Source organism: Pristis pectinata, chromosome 6 (genome assembly GCF_009764475.1).
Source record: "Pristis pectinata isolate sPriPec2 chromosome 6, sPriPec2.1.pri, whole genome shotgun sequence".
In the NCBI taxonomy this organism is placed as follows: domain Eukaryota; kingdom Metazoa; phylum Chordata; class Chondrichthyes; order Rhinopristiformes; family Pristidae; genus Pristis; species Pristis pectinata.
Window position 1 is genome coordinate 49,887,486 of NC_067410.1, and position 23,504 is coordinate 49,910,989.

Genomic DNA, 23,504 nt, shown 5'->3' on the forward strand with positions numbered 1-23,504 from the left:
CAATTTTGTATCCAATTGGTTAGATCATTCTCCCATGTGACCTAACTTTCAGACCAGCTGACCATGTCGGATCTTGTCAAAGGCCTTGCTATATTCCACGTAGACAACATCTACCACTCTACCCTCATTAATCCTCTTGGACACCTCTTCAAAAGACTCGATCAAAATGAGATGCAGTTTCCTGTGCACAAAACCATGACGACTATCCCTAATCAGTCCTTGCCTTTCCAAATGCAGGTTATCTCCTTCGGTAACCTTCCCATCACTGAAATTAGGCTCATCAGCCTGTGATTTCCCTGGCTTGTCCTTGCAGCCATCCTAAAATAAAAGGACATTAAGCACCTTCCAGTACTCCAGTGTCTTACCCGTGGCTAATGATGATACAAATATCTCTGCCAGGATCCCCACAATTTCTTCTTTGGCTTCTCACAATGTCCTAGGATACACTTGGTAAGGCCCCAGGATATATCCACTTTTATGGACTTTAAGACTGCCAGTACCTCCTCTTTAGTAATGTGGATATGTTTCAAGACATCACAATTCTCTTCCCTGAACTCTCTACCTTCCATGACCTTCTTCAGGTTAAATACATAGGAGAAGCATTCACTTAAGACCTCACCCAGATCCTGTGGCTCCATACATAGATGACCACTTTCATCCTTAAAGGGGCCTATTCTCTCCCTAGTTACCCTTTCACTCCCAATATGGAATCTCTTGGGATTCTCCATTACCGTATCTGCCAAAACTATCTCGTGTCCTCCTTCTTTTGCCCTCCTTATTTCCCTCCTAAGTATGCTCCTACCTCTCTTATACTCAAGGGATTCGCTTGATCCCAGCTCCTATACCTGACATACACTTCCTTCTTTGTCCTGACCAGAGCCTCAATATCCCACATCAACCAGGGTTCTCTAACCCCACCAGCCTTGCCCTTCGCTCTAACTGCTGGCCCTGAACTGTTCCTATCTCACTTTTTAAAGCTTCCCACTTGCCAGACGTCTCTCTACCTGCAACCAGCCTCTCCCAATCAACCTCTGCAAGTTCCCCTCTAATGCCATCAAAATGGTTTAGGATTTTAACTTGCGGACCAGTTTTATGATTTTGCATACCCATTTTAAAACCAATAGAATTATGATCACTGGTCGCAAAGTGCTCCCCACTATCACTTTAGTAAATTACCCTGCTACATTTCCCAACAGGAGGTTGAGTGTTGTCCCCTCTCCAGTAGGGACATCTATATATTGCTTGAGAAAACTTTCCTGTGCACACTTAACAAATTCCACCTCATCCAAGCCATTAACCCTATGGCAGCCCTGGTCAATATTAGGAAAGTTAAAATCACCTATTACAACCCTATTACTCTTACAACTATCTATAATCTCCCTACATATTTCCTCCTCTAATTCCCGCTATTTGGGGCCATTACTCAAAGTAGAAAAGTCAACCAGTCGAGAGAGAATTCATCCAAGATCTCTGAAGGAAAAAAAAGGAGTGGTCCAATCACAATTTCTGATCCTCCTTTTGATTTAAGAATTGCAACCAGAGGATTGGATGGTAGTAAATATAGATCTATTCAAAAGAGAAGAAAGGAGTAAACCAAGTAACTATAAACCACGTAAACCAAGTCTGTGATGAGGAATAGTGTTCTAGTTTCAAAAACAGGAAAAAAAAGTTCATTACTTAGAAAAACATATCAGTGACAAAATCAGTGACAAAAATTGACTTTTTAAATATTCTAATAAATGAAAAATAGTTAACATTTGTTAAACAATAGTTTAACATTTGTTAAAGCAAATCAAGTTTGACTAATGGTTGAGTTCTTTGATAAAATAATGGAAAAGGTTGATGAAAACAACTGATATTTAGGACCATTTGCCATTCTTGATATATATTAGTAATATGGATTTTGGCATAAGTGACACAATTGAAAAACATGCCAACAATAAAATCTTGGAAAAGTAGTGAATGATAGTAGTAGATGTCCAGATTGATACATGGGAAAACATGTAGAACATTCTCCCAAAAGCACTGAAGTAGCTAGTTTATCATTCAGTTATGAAAACTGCACAACAGAATGTATATTCTGAGATGGGTCCAGATTTACAGCACTCTTTACTCTTGTTTGCATTTGTATCTCAAATTGAATTAAGTTTCTTTGTGGTTAATAAGCAAGTTCCTATCACTGTCAAATGAAATATAAACTGCAGTAAGAGATGTGCTTGTTTCAATCTGTGACTGAAAGGGTTATAGAACAGTGACATGAGTAATTTAAACTTGCATGCTTTTGTAAAAATAACGTCAAAGCATGGTTATGACTTTTTTTTAACATTTCAGAATGAGGGTATTGCTAATAATACCAGTATTTATTTCCTGTCCCTAATTCCCCTTGAGAAGGTGCTGGTGATGAAAGTGGATGAATTGGGGGGTGGGGGGTGGGGGTCCAATTGGCTTTGTCCTGCTTTTTGTGTTTAGTCCACACCTGAACAATTTTCCATATTGTCACGTAAATGCCAGTGTTATAAATGTACTGGAACGGCTTGGCTAAAGGCATGGCTAGTTCTGCAGCAGAACTCTTCAGTACTATAGTCTGGATGCTGTCTGGTCCTGTACCCTTTATATCTAATATTCTTAGCAATTTCTTAATATCACATGAAGTGAACTGAATTAGATGAAGACTAACTCCTGTGACAATGATGATATCGTCCGGAGGAAGTCAAGATGGATCATTCATTTGGCACTTTTGCATGAACTTGGTTGCCAATGGATTAATTGTCTAAACCATTCACAGCTGACTAGAGTTGACCTGATCTGTTGGTTATGGGGTTGTTTAGCTGTATTGTTCTGCCCATTGTATGTTGTTTTCATTGCTTAGTACACATGCAGTCCTTCACCAGTTCGAAGTCTCATTTTTAACTGTCCTTTTTTTTAACAGCATGCCCTTCTGCACTTTTGACTGAACCAGGGTTCAGCTCCAGGCTTGATTGTAATGGTAGAGCAAGAGATTTGCCAGGTCATGAGATTGTGGTGATGCACATTTCTGCTCCTGCTGATGGCCCAGAACACCCCATAGACACCAATGTTTGAGCTGTAAAACCTATACAGAGTCTATGGTGTGAAGATGGAACTTGGTTTCCAGAGGGACTGTGCAGTTATCACTTTTACCATTGCTATTGTGGATAGATGCATCTGCCACAAATAAATTGGTAAGGATGAAGTCAAGTAGATTTATCCCTCAGCAAAAAAAACTACTGGAGGAACTCAGTGGGTCAAGCAGCATCTGTGGTGGTGGGGGGGAGGGGTTCCTCCAGCAGTTTGTTTTTTTTGCTCCAGATTCCAGCATCTACAGTCTCTTGCATCTCCAGATTTATCGCTCAAGTTGGTTCATTCACTACTTGCTGAAGACCCAAGCTGGCAGCTATGTCCTTCAAGTAGTAGTCAGTTCAGTCAGTGATGCTAATCAGCTACTCTTGGTGCTGAACACTTAAGTCCCCACCTAACTTAAGTACCCTTGTTACTATCTGTGCTTCTTTCAAATGTTGTTCAACATTAATTCATCAGCTGTGGGAGGATGGTAGATGATAGATAGGAGGCTTCCTTGTATTGCTTGAACTGCTGCCATGAGACATTATAGGGTCAGAAGTCAGTGCTGAGGACTCCAAGGACTATTCCCTCTCACCTGTATATCACTGTGCCTTCACCTCTAGGATTGTGATAGAGGAATCTGTCATAATGTGTCAAGATAAGATTTCATGACTCTGACAGCATCACAGTGTTGTTTGACTGTTCTGTGGGACAACTCTTCCAGTTTGACCACCAGACCCAAGATATTTGGGAGGAGGACTCGAAGGTCAAATTGGCTGCGAGCAAGTGTGCTCTGCCTGAATCTAATGCCAAGGTTGATGACAGGTGGTCCATTCAGTTTTACTCTCTCTCTGTTTGAATGTAGTAGTATTGATGCAACTGAGTAGTTTGCTGGATCACTTAAGAGCCAAGCACATTGGGTAGGCTTGGAGTTGCATTCATTCGGACCACATGGCAGATTTCCACCACGAAAGGCACAGGTAAATCAACTATCTTGTTTTTACAGTCATCATTACTCAGAATACTAGATAACTTGTATTTCAAATTACTAACTTAAATTAAGTTCTGCAGTCACCATAGTAAGATTTGAACTCAAGCCTCTAGATTACTAGTACAGTATTTTAACTGGAGCGCCACCAGCATAACTATATAGTAATTAAAACAAATGAGTGATCACTACAAGCAAAGCCAAAACCAATTTCACTGACAGTGGTGTTAGAGGGTGGGGATGGATGACAAAATAGTCCAGATTTAACTGAATGGATTTGAAATGTAAAATATTCTTAAAACAGATGTCACCAAACTTCTTGAAAAAAATGCACAAAAAGTCAATGTAATTAGAGTCATAGGTACAGAACTGAAACAGGCCCTTCAGCCCACCAGGTCCACGCCAACTTTCTACAGTCCATTTACATATTCATAATTAATTCTACAGGGACTGTCAGATTTCAACGTGACTCTTGTTAATAATTAACAATTCTCATTCACAGAGTGCAAGGCTACTATTTCTGGAAATGGAAAGCTAGCACTACTACCAATTGGGTAATTTAACTTCTCTTTATCTCCACCTGATAACAGACCATCCCTTTTGTTCTCACTACCACTGTCTGGAACTTAAAATAGAACCATAGAACAATACAGCACAATACAGGCCCTACGGCCCACCAAGTTGTGCTGATATTCAAACCACTCCTAAGACTATCTAACCCCTTCCTCCCATATATCCCTCTATCTTAAGTTCCTCCATATGCTTATCTAACAATCTTTTGAACCTGACCAACATATCAGCCTCCACCACCACCCCCGGCAGGGCATTACATGCACCAACCACTCTCTGGGTGAAAAACCTCCCCTTGACATCTCCTTTGAATTTCCCACCCATTACCTTAAAGCCATTGCCCTCTTGTATTGAGCAGTGGTGCCCTGGGAAAGAGGCGCTGGCTGTTCACTCAATCTACTCCTCTTAATAATTTCTATACCTCTTATCATATCACCCCTCATCCTCCTTCTCGCCAATGAGTAAAGCCCTAGCTCCTTTAGTCTCTCCTCATAATCCATACTCTCTAATCCAGGCAACATCTTGGTAAATCTCCTCTGCACCCTTTCCAACGCCTCCACATCCTTTCTATAATGAGGCGACCAGAACTGGACACAGTACTCCAAATGTGGTCTAACCAGAGTTTCGTAAAGCTGCATCATCAGTTCGCGGCTCTTAAACTCAATCCCACGATTTATGAAAGCTAACATCCCATAAACTTTCTTAACTACCCTATCCACCTGTGTGGTAACTTTCAGTGATCTGTGGATATGAACGCCCAGATCCCTCTGCTCCTCTACACTGCCCAGAATCCTGACATTTACCTTGTATTCTGCCTTGGAGTTTGTCCTTCCAAAGTGTACCACCTCACACTTCTCTGGATAGAACTCCATCTGCCACTTGTCAGCCCAGCTGTGCATCCTATCACTATCCCTCTGTAAGCTTCGACAGCCCTCCACACTATCCACAACACCACCGATCTTTGTGTCATCTGCAAACTTGCTAACCCACCCTTCCACACCCTCATCTATGTCATTAATCAATATCACAAAAAGTAGACGTCCCAGAACTGATCCCTGTCGGACACCACTAGTCACAGCCCTCCAATCCGAATGCACTCCCTCCACCTCAACTCCCTGCTTTCTACAGGCAAGCCAATTCTGAATCCACATGGCCAGGCTTCCCTGGATCCCTTGGCCTCTGACCTTCTGAAGAAGCCTACCATGTGGAACCTTATCAAACGCCTTACTAAAATCCATGTAGACCACATCTACTGCACTACCCTCATCATTCTTCCTGGTCACCTCCTCAAAGAACCCTATCAGGCTAGTGAGGCAAGATCTTCCCTTCACAAATCCATGCTGACTGTCCCTAATCAGTCCATGATTCTCTAAATGCTCATAGATCCTATCTCTAAGAATCCTTTCCAACAGCTTGCCCACCACAGATGTAAGGCTCACTGCTCTGTAATTCCCTAGACTATCCCTACTACCTTTTTTGAACAAGGGAACAACACTCGCCACCCTCCAATCCTCCAGTACCATCCCCGTGGACAACGAGGACTCAAAGATCCTACCCAACGGTTCAGCAATCTCCTCCCTCACCTCACGAAGCAGCCTGGGGAATATTCAGTCAGGCCCCAGGGACTTATCTGTCCTAATATATTCTAACAGCTGCAACACATCCTCTCTCTTGATATCCACATATGTTTCTACATAAAAAAATGTTTCTTTTCTAACCTTTCCCAGTTCTAATAAAAAAGTCATCAACCTGTAATGGTTTCTCTCTCCTTAGATGCTGCCTGATTGCTGAGTACTTCCAGTTTTTTGTTGTTTCTATTGCTTACCTTGACTGTCGGCTTCTTGGTTGCAAATCCTCTGAACCATCCTGAAAAGACAGACAAAATCAAGTTGTCAATCAAGAAAATGTTAGTCTCTTTCATTTTAAGTAAAAAGATGTTAATGTCATCAAAAAAACCTGACTTTGAATTTTGGAAAACACTGGAGGAGGGCGTGGAAAATTTTGGGCATAAGTACTGTTGAAGGGATTTACCTGAGATGTTACTGCATAACTGTACATATAATTTAGCTCCAATTTTCAGGTCACTCACTCTGAAAATATTGTGAAGGCGCCATCAGCAAATACTTTGCCATCCATTTTACAGCAATAGCATTCTGATTTGCTGTAGAATTGTCCAACTTCCTGGTTTGCATGCTTTTTCTACAAATTTCCTTTTCAATTATTCACATGCTCCTTGAATTTCCTTTATTCCATTAATTACATACCTTTGGCCTTCATAACATTTTGGTATTGGTATTGGTTTATTATTGTCACTTGTACCGAGGTACAGTGAAAAGCTTGTCTTACAAACCGATTGTACAGGTCAATTCATTACACAGTGCAGTTACATTGAGTCAGTAAAGAGTGCATTGATGTAGTACAGGTAAAAACAATAACAGTACAGAGTAAAGTGTCACAGCTACAGAGAAAGTGCAGTGCAATAAGGTTCCAATGCACTCACTAATACCATTTCTTTTCCAGCGGGTGAGTTGTCCATTTTTTTGCTCCTTTACCATACGTTTTAATCCTTTCTAAATGCAGCTTATCCCTAATATATTCCAGTCCTGAATACGGGTCTCTAACATGAAACACTAACTGACATTCTTGTGTTCCACGCAGATGTTGCCTCACTGATGAAGGTTTCCCAAAATTTTTAGAGAGAGCAAAAGGCAAAAACACAGAGACATAGGGACTATGTGTTTTACAATGCAAGGGTACCAAAGAAAAATAGATAAAAGAATAAAAGCTAGACATTAAGGAAGATAAATATAGCACCTAAACCCTACAGAAAAAAGGATTAAGTGATGTCTCCAGAAGAGTTTTACCAGGCCATTTCCAGGAATGAGAAGATTGTCAAGAGGCTAAAGAATTTGGATCTTTGTTCTTTGAAGTTTAGAAGAATAATGGGTGATTTAGGAGAAACAAATAAGATACTAAGTGGACCATAAGAGTCTGCAGATGCTGGAATCTGAAGCAATAAACAATCTGCTAGAGGAATTCAGCAGGTCAAGCAGCATCAGATTCTGCTTGACCTGCTGAGTTCTTCCAGCAGATTGTAAGATACAAGGGGGCATGCCAGTGTAGATATTGGGATGTTTGCACTAGAGGGAGAGGCTAGAATGGAGGGGGGTGGTGGTGGAAACAAAATTGCAGGAAAGGGGGCAGTCATTAATACAAGGTGTGTAGAAACTTTTCACAGAAGGTGATGAATCTCTGGAATTCTCTGTCCTGGAGAGTTATGAAGGTCAGATCATTGAAGGTATTTAAAGTGGAAGTGGATAAATATTTCAAAGATCAGGAACTGATTGCTATGAGGAACAAGCATAGCAAAATTGTTGAGGTCTGGGGCAGATCAGCCATAATCTTGTTGAATCGTTCGGCAGGCTTGAAGGACCAAGTGGCCTACTTCTGCTCCTATTTTCTTGTGTGTGAAATGTTAAAAGATTATTAATATTGGGATGACTTTCCCATCTCTCTGCCTCTTTTTTCACCTTTAAAACACTACCTATTTCTTTGATCAATACATTTATCACCTGTCATAATATATTCTTTATTTCTTTATTCATCATAGCAAAGCAAGAGAATAGTTGAAACAAAAGTTATATTTTTCGCAAAAAAAAAAGCATCTAAGCTACTAGGATGGTCCTCCATCCATGACTTTACTACCAATACTTTCTGTGCATATTGTGTAATTCCTGAAAATAACTTTCCAGCAAATAGTTGATTTACTTAATATTCTGTTTGAAAAGTATTCAATATAGAAGAACATACTGGTCCTGTAGCTGGTCATTTAAATGCCACAATGTTGTAAAATTCAGAATAGAAGAATGACAATGAACAGTAAGAAGAACTAAAAACTAGTTAACATACTGCTCTGCAACATATCAGTGTGCAATTTGTAAGAGCAAGGAAGAAACTAAGGACAATTAAACCAAAGGATGGCCAAAAGTGGGGGAGCACAGATACTGTATCTCTGAAAGCTATAGATTGATCAGGTTACAAAATGAGGGAGGGGTAAAACCATTAATGGGTTTGGAGCAATGATGTTAATTCTAAAATCAAGATCAACACCAAGTTAATATATGTCAGCAAGCACAGATTTAGGTTAAATAGAACAGTGGATATCAGGACTCGTGCAGCAGAGTTATGGATGCCATCAAGAGAAAATACCAGTCATGAATGCCAAGTCAATACTCAAGGCTAGAAGTAACAAATGGATGTATGTGGGTTTCACCAGCAGAAGAACTAAGGTACAGAGTAATGTTACAGAGCTAGTCTTGGTTATGGCATTGATATAGACCTGAAGCTCAACTTAAGGCAAAATATGACACCAAGGATATGAAGAATTTGAATTGGTTTCAGTCAGATGCCAAGATGACAGATATTAATCAATAACAATGGCTATGGTTTTCCAATACCTGGAGGAAAGTTCCACTAATTCATTAAAAGGTTTCAGACAAGCAGCCTGGCAATTTGTAGACAATACAAGGATCAAAAAAATGTGATGGTAAAGTACAACTGATGGCTGTCAACATAATGTATTCTTGAATGAGGCTAAGCTAAAGCCTTTCCAGGTGATTTTCTGACTGAAATAAGATACAAGAACAGAACGAGACAACTGTTGTCCTAGTCAGCTGAGTGAAAGGGGGAGTGTTTTGAAGAAGAATGATGGGGACAACTAGCTAGTTAAGAAGGCTGGGTGGGTCAAAACCTAACTGCAGAATTCAAACTAAGTTTTGGACAAGCAGTTCACAAATTTGGGAGATGGGGGAAATGTTGCTTAAAAAATGCCTGTTTTTCAAAACAAAAGGTAATTTTTTTCAAACTGCTAGATTTGTTTTATTTGTCCCCTTTTGTCTCTTACAAGGCTAATTGACCTTGTTAGTGATTCATATGTGTCACGAACCAGCAACAAAAGAAAGACACCGAGTCATGATTCGGTGTTAAAAACTATTTTATTAATCACTACTTATGATAATACGTAAAATAAAAGTAAAAATGTTAGTATGTTAGAATTCAAGAAAAAATGTTAAACCTTGAACATTAACCCCAAAAACTAAACTCTTCGTGTGTGTGTGGCAAAGCCCCAAACTCCAAGTTCAGGAATGGTTCTTAAAGTTCAGTTCCGCAAGCCATAAGGTGAAACATGAGCAAAGGCTTCTTCAACAACCACCGTTGTCTGAAGATAAGACGTAGATGTAGAGAAACATAGAGAGAGAAATTACAAAGTCCAAATGTTCCACGATGGAACCCAGACAACACCTCAGTGTTTACACGGTAGTGACTTGCTCACCCCGAAAAGCATCCGAATCGTGGTCGTCCACATAAATACCTGTTTCCTTCTACAGGTCAGCAACAAAGTGAACTCCACTGGATTACTTCCAATTTCCATACATGGATTTCAGTGGCAGGCACAGTTACTGTTTCTCATCCATCGACAGAGAAACTAGCAGGCTGGTGTCTCTCTCCTTTTTCTCTCTCTCTCTCTCTTCTTCTGACCTCTTCAACAACGTCATTACGTCCTTTATCTTCTATTGACATAAGCACGCCACACACACACACACACACACACACACACACACACACACACACACACACACACACACACACACACACACACACACACACACACTATCTTAAAGGGACATTCACTGAGTCCGTAACATATGGACTACACACCACCCCATTCTGTACCCTGTCTCTTGCAAATCATGATTATGCTAAACATTAGGTCGCAGGGAAATGGGACAGGAGTGGGCCATCTTAGCTCCATTATTCTGATCAGCCATTCAATAAGATCACAGCTGATAAGTAACCAAAATCCATTTTAATCATTTTTTCCAACTATCCCTCAGTAATTTCTGTTACCAAAAATCTATTCATGTCAAATTCCAAATGGAATCTGTCTCCATTCATAGGATTCTGAAAATTTACCATCCTTTTTTGCGTGGAAGTATTTCTTAATTCCCATAGAATCCATTAAGAGCCAAGAATACTCACAGAATCCATTTAAAAAAAATCTAAGCTTATTCATGAGAAGCACAATATGATTTAGCTAGAAGGTGTTAAGTGGAAACCTGCACGATTCTCTGTTGCTTTGCTTCAATACATATGACCAGGATCAATATGAAGGATAGGCAATAAAATGCAGTACTTGCCATCTCTGAAAAATTGAATAAAAATTACATGGAGCTATCAAAATAACTGAAAGATTTGTCAAAGACACTAGATAATTGACTTTAAAGACACATTGAAATGTATGAAAGTAAATCATAGGATATGCCTAGAATACAAATAGAAAATCCCAGAAGTGCCATATGTATTGAGAGAAGCTGTGACGAATCTTTATGCCATCACGTGTATTTCTGTCACATGGCAAGGTTGAATGCAATAACCATAATAACATTACTTTCCACTATCTAGAGAGAAATTAGTTAATGAACAGATGTGCCAACATAGATAGCGTGAACCTCAGAATATTAAATTAGTCAAGAAATTAAATAAATAAACCAACTTAAAGTAGAGTGAACCAAACTGAAAATAGATCAAAGGGTGGTGAACCATTAAAATATTCTACCAGGTGAGATAATGGATTCAAATATAAAGGAAGTTTGAGGTTCAACTATATGCTAGACTAAGGGAGCTAAATTGAGATAAAAATGAACTGAAAAAAAGCTGAACTGAATTAGCCTCCTCATTACACTGCGGTTAAAAGAGAAAGTAAACTCTAAAAGTAAAAAAACACTAGACCAGGCCATTCTATCTGAAGATAATCCTTTTGCTGATTTGTCTATAGGCGAATGGCTCTCAGTGAGTGCTGTTACACAGGAGTGGTGACAATGATGAAACATAACATCAACGGTCAGTCAGCAGGGAGAGCATGGCCACAACAGACCATAAGTTATAGGAGTAGAATTAGGCCATTCGGCCCATCAAGTCTGCTCTACCATTCAATTATGGCTGATTTTTTTAAACCCCATCCTCTCACCTTCTCCCCATAATCCCCTTACCAATTAAGAACCGAACAATCTCTGCCTTAAATACACTCAATCACTTGGCATCCACAGCCTTCTTGTGGCAACAAATTCCACAGATTCACCACCCTATGTCTGAAAAAACTCCTCATCATCTCAGTTTTAAAGGGCTCTGTCCTCTGATCTCAGACTCTCCTACTAATGGAAACATCCTCTCAATGTCCACTCTATCCAGACCTTTCAGAATCCAGTACATTTCAATGATATCCCTCCTCGTACTTCTGAACTCCATTGAGTACAGTCCCAGAGGCATCAAACACTCCTCATATGTTAAGTCTTTCATTACAGGGATTATTCTTCTGAACCACCTCTGGACCCTCTCCAGGACCAGCACATCCTTCTTTATATAGGGAGCCCAAAATTGCTCACAATATTCCACTTGCGGCTCTGGCCAACACCTTATAAAGCTTCAGCAGTACATACATGCTTTTATATTCTAGTCCTCTCGAAATGAATGCTAACGTTGTATTTGCCTTCTATACTACCAACTCAACCTGCAAGTTAACCTGGAGGAAATCCTGAACTAGGCCTCCCAAGTTCCTCTGATTTCTGAATTTTCTTCCCATTTAGAAAATAGTCTATACCTTTATTCTTCACACCAAAGTACATAACCCCACACTTCCCTATGCTGTATTCCACCTGCCACTTCTTTGCCCACCCTCCCAACCCATCCAAGTCCTTCCGCAGACTCTCTACCTCTGCAACAGTACCTGTTCCTCCACCTATCTTGGTGTCATCTGCAAACTTGGCCACAATGCCATCAGTTCCTTCATCCAGATCAGTAATGTATAAAATGAAAAGATACGGTCCCAAAACTGACCCCTGCAGAACTCCACTAGTTACAGGCAGCTATCCTGAAAAAGACCCCTTTGTGTCCACACTCTGACTTCTGCTAGTCAGCCAAACTTCTATCCATGCTAGTACCTTGCCTCTAACACCATGGGGTCTTGTTTAGCAGCCTCATGTGCGGCACCTTGTCAAAGGCCCTTTGAAAATCCAAATAACATTCACTGACTCTCCTTTATCTAATCTGCTTGCTACCTCCTCAAGGAATTTTAATAGATTTGTCAGGCAACAAAACTGTGCCGACTTCGTCTTATTTTATCATATACTTCAAGTACTCCAAAATTTCATCCTTAATAATGGACTCAAAAATCTTTCCAACCACCGAGGTCTAGCTAGCCAGCCTATAATTTCCTGTCTTTTGTCTTCCTCACTTCTCAAACAGCAGTGTCACATTTGTGATGTTCCAGTCCTCTGGGACCCTCCCTGACTTCAGTGATTCTTGAAAGATCACAACAAATGCCTCCACAATCTCTTCAGCCACCTCTTTCAGAACTCTGGGTATAGTCTATCTGGTCCTGGTGATTTATCCACCTTCAGACTTTTCAGCTTCCCAGCACCTCATCCTTAGTGATGGCCACTACTCTCACCTCTGCCCCCTGACTCTCTTGAATTTCTGGCATGATCAATAGCTAATCGGGACCAGATCATGTGGCTGAAATGCAGTTGCACCAAAGTACAATAAGAGGGGAATGTACAAGTACAGATACTGCAGATGGAAGAGGAGTTGATGTAGTTAGTGGGAGCATGAAAGTAAATTTGGCTCTAACTACCTATTTGAGGAACAACTGTACACAGCAACTAAGTTGGGTATCTGTGAGGACAGAAGTTTAAGTGACCTCTAATAGCATTGATGGAATTTATTCAAGTGCAGCTAGTAATGCAATGAAGTTATTTGTTTAAGGATCCTCATCATCCATCCCATTTTAAATTACAAAGTCATACATCTATAAAGGACAGAAGTGTTGAAAATAATCTATTCCAAAAGATTTGAGAAAAGGATGAAGTGGAACACCAAGTGGCTTTAATAAGACCTCGACTTTCTTATTATTCATATAATTAAACCACGTACAACAAAATATGCTATAAATAAGAGGAACATTTCGGAACACTTCCTTATCAGGTTTCTCCTTTAACCAATCATTCTTTGAAGATTATAGTTAGAATGCATAGATATGACCATAATGATCTTGTGAGTCACATAGTGGACTGAATATGCACTCACCTCATAGATATATCACTGACCTTCAATGTTTACCATAGTCTCCAGTTTACACAATTGCCTGGATTTTCCTAAGAAATAACAACAGTTCCATGAGCAACTACCAATGCTGTCCAGATGTTCTGGACACCTACACCTTTGCAAAAATCCTGAACTTCAAGTGGTCAGCACCAGTAATTTACTGCCTGCGTTTCACGTTGGACTCCTCATGCAGTCTGGCAAATGAATGCCAATTTCCTGCAGGATTCCAGCAGTTACAATGAACCACAGCCAGATTAGACCTGGCACATTTCAGCAAAGCCATTCATTCCAATAGAGAGGAATGGCTGCAAGGATAAATTCTTGAGTTAATCGAATTTATTTGAATGTACCTAATTAAGTATTGTTATAACAATTTTTTTATAGTCTGCCAAAAAGAAAACATATAACATGTTTAATTGTTAATGGGTTTTGATATTTTTTGAACACCAGAGACATCATGCTGTTTAACATCTTTCACAACCTGATCAGTCTAGCAGTATGGCTTAACCTGCAGTCAAAGTATTTATGTGGGATAGCATGTGGGACAGCCAGTTTTGGAGACTGTTAACACTGCGGGTAATTATGGACTATTCAATAGTGGAATAGTGAGTATGGGTAGTTTGTCACTCCCAGGAGACACATGGTTAATGGTATGCAAGTTTCTCCATGAGTCACACTGAGGTCTTGTAAAAACCTCAATGCAGAAAACTTGAGAAGAATGAAGGAGAATGGGATGGAAGAAAGGCTCTTAGCACATCACAATGTCAACTTTCCAATGGGCAAATAGTAGCTTTGAAAGTAAATTAATAGCTTATTTGATATACAGTGTAGGATAATTTTAGGATTGGGGCTGCAACACAGTAAAGAAATAACACTGATAATGCAAAAATAAAGCCAAGGTAATAAAAGCATCCTTATTTGCCATAGCTTTGCAAAGTATACATATAACTAGCTTCACCATTAACCATCCTGACATCATTATAACCTGAAATCCAGATTTAAAGCTATTGTTAGAACATAGAACAGTACAGCGCAGGAACAGGCCCTTCGGCCCACCATGTCTATGCTGATAATGATGCCAACTTAAACTAATCCCGTCTGCCTGCACATGATCCATATCCCTCCATTCCCTGCCTGTTCATCTGTCTGCCTCAGTGCCTCTTAAATGTAGCTATTGCATCTGTTTTTACTGCCTCCTGCGGCAGCATGTTCCAGGCACCCACCACTCTCTGCGTAAAAAAAACCTTGCCTCGTAATTCTCCTTTAAACTTTCCCCCCTCACCTTAAACCTATGCCCTCCAGTACTTGACATTTCCACCCTGGGTAAAAAGACTATCTACCCTATCTATGTCTCTCATAATTTTATATACTTCTATCAGTTCAATGGAGTTTAACTATATCATATTGACATTAAGCAAATATTTCTAAGCCTGATTGTTTACCTGACAGCATGAAATGGTTATTGACGCTGGCAAGCTATGATCTTGAAGGAGCCTGCACCTAATAAACTCTGCTTGCCTGCACACTCAAGTGTTTTAAACAGGACCACCTGGGATTTTATCCTCATCATGCATTTATTTTTGAGAAAATCAAAATGTTTAATTGATACATATTTAAGCCTGATCTCTGTCAGTTCCTGTCGTAAGGATGTAGAATGTGATTGGAGAAGAGGACAGCCAGATTATACTTGTGGCAATGTGCATGCTTCAGAACATACATTCTCATGACCTCTTTCTGCAATAACACCAATATCACCACCTCAAAGCTGTCTTGATCAACATTTCCACTTTAAAACTTCATCAGCTGATATCTGGAATACGCTTCCAGAGGATGCAGTGGAATCAAATACAATTACTACATCTAAGAGGCATTTAGACATGCAATTAAATAAGAAAGGTATAGAAGGAGCTAAAAACAAACTTTTAGGGGAACTCATCAGGTCCGGCAGCATCTATGGAGGGAAATGGACAATCAACATTTAGGTTTGAGACCCTTCATCTAGACTAAAAGGGGAGATAGCCAGTATAAAGAGGTGAGGGGAAGGGGTGGGGCAAGAGCTGGCAAGCAATAGGTGGATCCATGAGGAAAGAAGAATGGAAATAGCAACAAAGGCTGGGAGCTGATCACTCCCTTGGTACAGTATTCTCCCATGCACCCGCAAGAGCTACAATACCTGCCCTTTCATCTCTTCCCTTCCCATTTCTCCAGACCCAAACAGACCTCCCAGGTGAAGCTACAATTCATTTGTACTTCTTCCCATCTTGTGTACTGCATTCAGTTTTCACAATGAAGTCTCCTCTAAATGGAAGAAACCAAACACACAATGGGTAGTCACTTTGCAACCACTTACATTCAGTATGCAAGAGCAACCCTGAGCTTCCTGTTGCCTGCTACTTTAAAAAAATGCCTACACTGTTAAATTTCAAACACAAGTCTGAGGAAAAGCACCTCATCTTCTGTTTGGGCATACTGTAGCTTTCTGGACTCAATATCAAATTCTACGACATCATACAACTCGCTTTTTCTGTCTGTATCAGAACAGACCTGTGATAATGGCTCAATTTTTCTCTCTCCATGTGCATGACTGCAGCTCTACATTTCATAACTCATACATTCCTTTGTCTTACTCTAACTTTTCATAGCTTTTATGAGCAAAGGACCATTTCATTCTCCCTACAACTGCCCCCATTAATATCCCTTTGGCAACCCTAGTCTCACCTGACCAGAGATATTCCCTTTGTCCTTTCCATCCCTTCCCACCTTCCCTGCAGCTTGATACTGACTTGTTTTCTCTCCTTACCAGTTCTGGCAATCTATTACCACAGATGCTGCCCAACCTGTTCAGTGCTTCTAGCGTTTTCTGTTTTAATTTCAAATTTTCAACATCTGATTTTTTTTATTTTCAATGGGACATACTTTCTTTAGCAAGAATAGAAAAAACTTTTAACTGTCTGTGAAATGGCATAGCAAATGCCAATGATGCTCCCATCTGATAGGCAAATAAAAAAAATCAAAAATCCAAAAGAATGGAGATACTGGAGCCACTCAAGAGAGCAGACAGCATCTGTGAAAAGAGAAACATAGTTAACATTGTTAACTCTGTTCTTTTTTCTACAGATGCTGCCTGACCTATTATTTCCAGTATTTCCATTTTTATCAAATAAAGCAAAATAATTAATATTTGGCTTCCTTCCAAGAACCCACCATTACAGAAGCCAGTCTTCAGCCAATTTGATTTATTCACATGATTTCAAGAAACAGCCAAGGGCACTGGATACAGCACAGACCATGAGGTCAGACAATATGCCAGGAGTAGTACTGAAGAACTCCACTAGCTATGCCTCTAGCCAAGCTGTTCCAGTACAGTTAAAACAGTGGCATCCATCTGACAATGTGGAAAAATACCCAGAGTTTACAAAAAGGACAGATCAAATCCAGATAAGTACCACACAATCAATCTGCGGAAAACTGATGCTCGCACTGTCGATGATAAGTTCCAAGTAGCACCTACTTACCAATAACATATTCATCAATACAGTAAAACTCCAATGATCTACTATCAGCATCTGGCTCATCGGGGCCATGGTTCCTGCGTTCCCTTCCAACTTGCCAGGTTCCCACTCCCTTCCCACTCTCCAGGATCCTGGTTCCCTCACTTCCATTTGCCTCACTGCAGCCCCAGTTCCCATGCTCCCTTTCCACTGACTAGGGACCTGATTCCGATGTCCCCTTTCTACTCATCAAAGCCCTAATTCCCTTGCTCCCTTCAAACTTACTTGCCTTCACTGGAACGTTTATTATAACACAGTGTAACAGCTTAAAACATGAATTAAAAGTTTGTTGGGGTATTAATAGAAATAATCTCCAACAGTCCAGAAAATCTGCTAGTTCAGCATCACTAAAATCCTGAGCATGCTGGATTATCTGGGTTTTATCATACTCATTTTGGGTTTTACCAAGACTACTCCATTCTGGACCTCATTACAGTCTAGTCCAAATATGGATAAAGGAGCTGAATTCCAAAGGTGAGTCACTGCCCTTGACATCAAGGCTGCTCTTGACTGAGTGTGGCATCAGTCCAAGTCCATGTGCAACAAGGCCTAGGCAACATGAAGTGGCAATTACCATTTGCACCTCAGAAATGCCAAACAATAGGCTGGAAGGAGAGGGAGCCTAACCACCTACCCTTGATATTCAACAGCATTACCATTGCAGAGTCCTCCACCATCAATATCCTGAGGTCACCATTGAACAGAAACTCACTGAACCAGCCATATAAATAACTTGGCTACAAGAGCTGGTAAGAGGCTGGGTATCCTGCAGTGAGTGACTCACCTCCTGTCCTTTCTACCATCACAAGGCACAAGTCAGGAGTGTAAAGGAATGCTCTCCACTTGCCTGGATGAGTACAACACCAACTCTCAAGTAGCTCAATAACATACAGGACTAAGCAACCTGATTGACTGCCACTCCATTCATTCCCTCCACCAGTGGCACAGTGGCTACAGTGTGTACTATCTACAAAATGCACTCCAGTTACTCACCCAGGTTACCTGATAACTCCTCCTACACCCAGAAGGAAAGGATCAACAGATGCATGAGAACAACACCTGCAGGTTCCCTCCAAGCTGTATAACATTCTGACTTGGGAATATATTGCTGGTCATTCCAGATCGCTGGGTCTAAATCATGGAACTCTCTTCTCAACAGTATGGTGGGAGCACCTTCACCAGAAGGACTGCGGTGGTTGAAGAGGTTAGAAGGGCAATAGGATGAATAATAAACAATGGCTTTGCCAGCAATACCCAGATTCTGAAAGTGAATATTTAAACCTGAGATAGGGAAAATGAAGTGTTATGGGGTTTGGACAAGAAAATACTGTTGACCAATGCTCTTATTTAACATAGGATCAGCTTGATGGGTCTTATGCCCCACTCCTGCTCTTATTACCCGGACATAAGCAGAATCTAATAACTGGAGTACTAATTCATAGAGCATGGGCTGGGAAAAGGCATGCAGTCAAAGCCAGGGTCGGTAACACTTGTATATTTCAGCTTGTTTTGACAAAGCTGAAACATACGAGTTGAAACTTACAAACTGAAAAATAAATTTCAAAATTATTTTCAGACTGCAGTTCATGGGACAAAAATACAAGTAATAATGCCACATGAAACAAGTCAAGTCAAGTTATACTTTATTGTCATTCACCCATATGCTATAAAAACACATGGAGGAATGAAATGTCGTTTCCCCCAGACTCACACAACAGAGGACATACATAGAACAGAGGACATACAATAAATGCAGACAAAAAAAAATTTGCAAGTACAAATAGTGCAAAAAACAGTATTTACAAAATACAAAATTAGTGCAGGGTTAGTGCAAAACCGAGTTGGACGAAGAAAATACAGAACTCAGTGTGTTGCACTAAATGTATAAACATGTTCAGCAGCAGCCAAAGTTCTTATACGCCGTTGTGCAAACCAGGGCTTTTGACACAGCATTTGTCTGAAACTACCTCCAGGGTACTCAGGAGCCTGACAGCCTGAGGGAAAAACTGTTGTACAGTCTAGTAGTTCTGGCCTGGATGCTCCAGTACCACTTGCCAGACAGCAGTGGGACAAATAGGTTGTGGGAGGGATAAGAAGGGTCATCTATGATTCTGCAGACCTTGCGTGTGCATCGTGTGTTGTAGGTATCCAGGATGGAGGGAAGAGGTACTCCAATGATCTTTCCAGCTGTACTCGCAATTCTCTGCAAAGTCTTACGGTCAGAGATGTTACAGTTACCGTACCAGGCAGAGATGCAGCTGGTCAGGACACTCTCAATGGTACCACTGTAGAATGTGGTGAGAGTGGGGGAGGGCAGGTTTGCTCTCTTTAGCCGCCGTAAAAAGTGGAGACGCTGCTGTGCCTTCTTGGCGAGGGAGGTGTTGGTTGACCAGGATAGGTCGTCTGCTATATGTATTCCCAAGAACTTATAACAGCTGACTCTCTGTACAGGGGTGAGTGGTCAGCTGGGCCTTTCTAAAATCAACAATCATCTCCCTTGTTTTGTCTACGTTCAAGGAGAGATTGTTGACTGAGCACCAATCCGACAGCCTCTCCACCTCCACTCTGTAAGCTGCTTCATCGTTCCTGCTGGTAAGGCCCACCACTGTTGTATCATCTGAAAACTTGACGATTGGAGCTTGAGTTGGCAGAGCAGTTATGGGTCAGCAGTGTGAACAGCAGTGGACTGAGCACACAGCCCTGGAGAGCTCCAGTGCTCAGCCTGGTGATGTTTGAGATGGTATTTCCAATGCGAACTGACTATGGCCTTTCAGAGAGGAAATCCAGAATACAATTGCAGGTGGAGGTGCTAAGGCCCAGTAGGTGTAACTTCCTTATGAGGTTCTGTGGGATGATAGTGTTAAAGGCAGAGCTGAAGTCTAAGAAGAGCATCCTCACGTAAGTGTCCTTTTGATCTAGGTGAGACAGGGCCAGGTGGAGGGCAGAGGACCCTGCATCTTCGGTTGACCAACTTGGGCGGTATGCAAACTGAAGGGGGTCTAGTGAGGGGGGGAGAATGGATTTGATGTGTTGCAGGACTAACCGTTCAAAGTGCTTCATGATGATTGGTGTCAATGCCACGGGGCGGTAGTCATTTAGACAGGTTACAGGCATCTTTTTAGGCACTGGTATGATGGTGGTAGATTTGAAACGTATGGGGATAACTGCTTGGCTCAAAGAGACGTTAAAGATGTCGGTGAATACATCTGCCAGCTGGTCTGTGCAGTCCCTCTGCACATGGCCAGGTATGTTATCAGGTCCCGCTGATTTCCAAGGGTCAACCCTGGATAATATCTTCCTCACACTAGCTGAAGACAAAGTACCTGGTCATTGAGCGGTGGAGGTGTCTTGCTCATAGGTTTGTTGTTAAGTGCATCGACAAAGTACCTGGTCATTGAGCGGTGGAGGCGTCTTGCTCATAGGTTTGTTGTTAAGTGCATCAAACCGAGCATAAAAGTCATTCAGCGCATCTGAGAGGGAGTCGTCATTGTCGCAAGTGCGGGGTGGGGGCTTGTAGTCCGTGATGGCCTGGATGCCCTGCCACAGACGTCTTGTGTCCTTGGTATCAGAAAAGTAGCCCTGGATCTTCTGGGCATAACTCCTCTTTGCTTCCCCGATGCCACGGGACAGGTTGGCCCTCGCTGTCCTGAGGGCTGCCACATCACCTGACCTGAAGGCAGCGTCTCAGGTTTTCAACAGATCACGTATCTCTGCTGTCAGCCATGGCTTCTGGTTGGCGTGTGTGGTGATGGTTTTGGTGACAGTGATATCGTTAATGCAGTTGTTGATGTAGCCAGTCACCACAGCTGCTACTCCTCCAAATTGATGGTATGGTCATAGGTGGCTGCTTCTCTAAACATACTCCAGTCTGTGTTTTCGAAGCAGTCCTGTAAGACTGACCTTGTATTCACAGGCCACATTTTTATCTGCTTCCGAAACGGTTTGGAGCGTTTGAGGAATGGTTTGTATTTTGGGATTAGCATAACAGAGACGTGGTCTGAGAGCCAGACAACAAATTAATTCTACGATTCTCTAACGATAAGAGCCATCATACAAACAAAGCCGATATACTACACAACAAATAAACAAGAATCAATATATCCCAGTTTAACAATTAAGCATGGTAGGATGAGCTTATGGGAATACATACAGAAGGTACAGATACTAAATAGAGACAATGTCTAAACCTGCAGATCTGTATACAGTAAAACTCCAATAATCGAAACAGGATTGTTCAGAAATCCTGATGGTTCAGCATCTGGATCATTCATGGGTTCAGAGTGAAAGCTGATTGTCTGTATTCCTGACACCAGACTGTAGACTGGGAGCAGGAATGCAGTCAGAGCCAGGATCCAGAGTGCTTGAATATTTCAGCTCGTTTTGACAGTTTTAAACTCCCCAAAACTCAGTTTCCCACTCCCATTAAAAGCACATGTTAAATAAAAATGAAATAAAATTGTGTTGGGGTATTAATAGGAGTAAAGTCCAATAGTTTGGACCTCAGAAGCCTCAGAAGTGGACAAGATTTCTAGAATAAGAAGGGATTTATATAGATACATTATCAAATGCAAATAGGAATAAGATTGAGGTTAAAGTAATTCACAACATTTCTCCTGGGATAATGTCAGGTTTCTTCCGATTCGGTTTCCACAACAATGCTAATCACAGGACAATAACCTGCATTTCACTGTCAGTACTGGCCTGGGCCTAAATTGATAGTAACATCTTCCAACCAGTTGGCTGCCACTGTGCTGCATCAGTGGACATCTCATGGAGTCCAAAAGGACTCCACAATCTTCCACAGGCTTTCCAGCTCATGGGCAGGGAAGTCTGTCTGCTGAGCCTACACTCAGATGAGGGTCGATTTGAAATGAATGGGAGACAATCAGCTCCCAGATTAAAATACAATTTATTTTATATGTTAATTGCAGACTTCAATATTTTAATTGCTTTCAGATGCATGTATTTCTAGTAAAGTATATGCAAAAATTATTTTTTTTTAAACAAACTTTAAGCAGGTCTCAGAAGTGATTGAACATTTATGAACATCAAAGGGATTCAACTAACTGACAGCTTTGACAGCTGATGTATCTGATGGTAAGAGGCTCATCAGTTTTGCAAGGTACTCTATTTAGTGCCTATGATGTCCTAAAGCCACATGGAAGTGCTGGGGGGCTAAGGTCTCAGTGGAAGACTATGCCTGTGGCCGCACTGGAACAAACAACATGGCCTAGGGCAGTTAATCAACTATTCTGGGGCAATGGAAGATCAACCCCATTAATTTTATCATTCATGATGACACTATCTTTATTACCCTAACAAACTTTGAAACTAAGGTCCCTAAACTATAGAGATTCGTGTAGAATTCACAATCAACAGTCTGTAATGTATTTACATCTGTTGATATATTGACATGTGATTCCTCTGAGATGGTTGTACCTACAGAGACTAGTTTTTCAAGGCATTTCTCACAGTGAATGGAAGAATACACTTGAGTTCTACGCAGTGTAGAATGCAGAGTTTGTTCAAGAAAATACAGAGTTTATTCAAGGCATTCTTTTATTAAATTAATTTGGGATTGTGCTGATATTAGCAGTGGATCACTTGAAAAAATGATAAATGCTAGTGTTTTTTGCCTACAGCTTTAATTTAAATACATGTTCATCCATACCAATGTACTGCAACAGACAGTTCTTACAGCATAGACAATATAATTTGCTATAATTGAGAAAAATGAATAGAAAAGACTCAAAGGCCCCATGAAGACTCAACATTCAAAACCTCATAACCTACCTAACAACACCCAAGAAGAGCAGTGGCAGCTTCTCCACAGTATTTGATCTACCTTGAAGACCACCATAGTTGGTACTTATGTAAAAACTGTTACTTTCGCTAATAAAGAACACCGAGACTGTTTTGAGAAGAACAACCTGGAGCTAATAAATATGAAACACAAAGCTATCTTCAAACAGAAGCAAACCCATGACTCAGGTGTAAAAGACCTACTGGCAAATGAAAGTGAAAGTTCAATGGAAAACCTGTAACCTGAAAAATGATGGATAGGGTGAGCAGAGGAGGTTGAACAAGTTGACAACAACCAATACATGCATGGATTCTTCACTGTTGTTGAGACCATTCATAGCCCAAACACCCAAGGA

At 40.9% G+C, this 23,504-nt stretch overlaps 1 protein-coding gene across 3 annotated transcripts in view; it reads right to left on the bottom strand.

Moving 5' to 3' along the window:
• The window catches only part of dock3 (dedicator of cytokinesis 3), an 822,502-nt gene that overhangs the window by 653,601 nt on the left and 145,397 nt on the right, over positions 1–23,504 (bottom strand). For all 3 annotated transcript variants that reach the window (XM_052017225.1, XM_052017226.1, XM_052017224.1), the window contains exon 3: positions 6,462–6,502. In XM_052017225.1, coding sequence (XP_051873185.1) covers positions 6,462–6,502 — 41 coding nt within the window. The remainder of the gene's footprint in view (positions 1–6,461; positions 6,503–23,504) is intronic.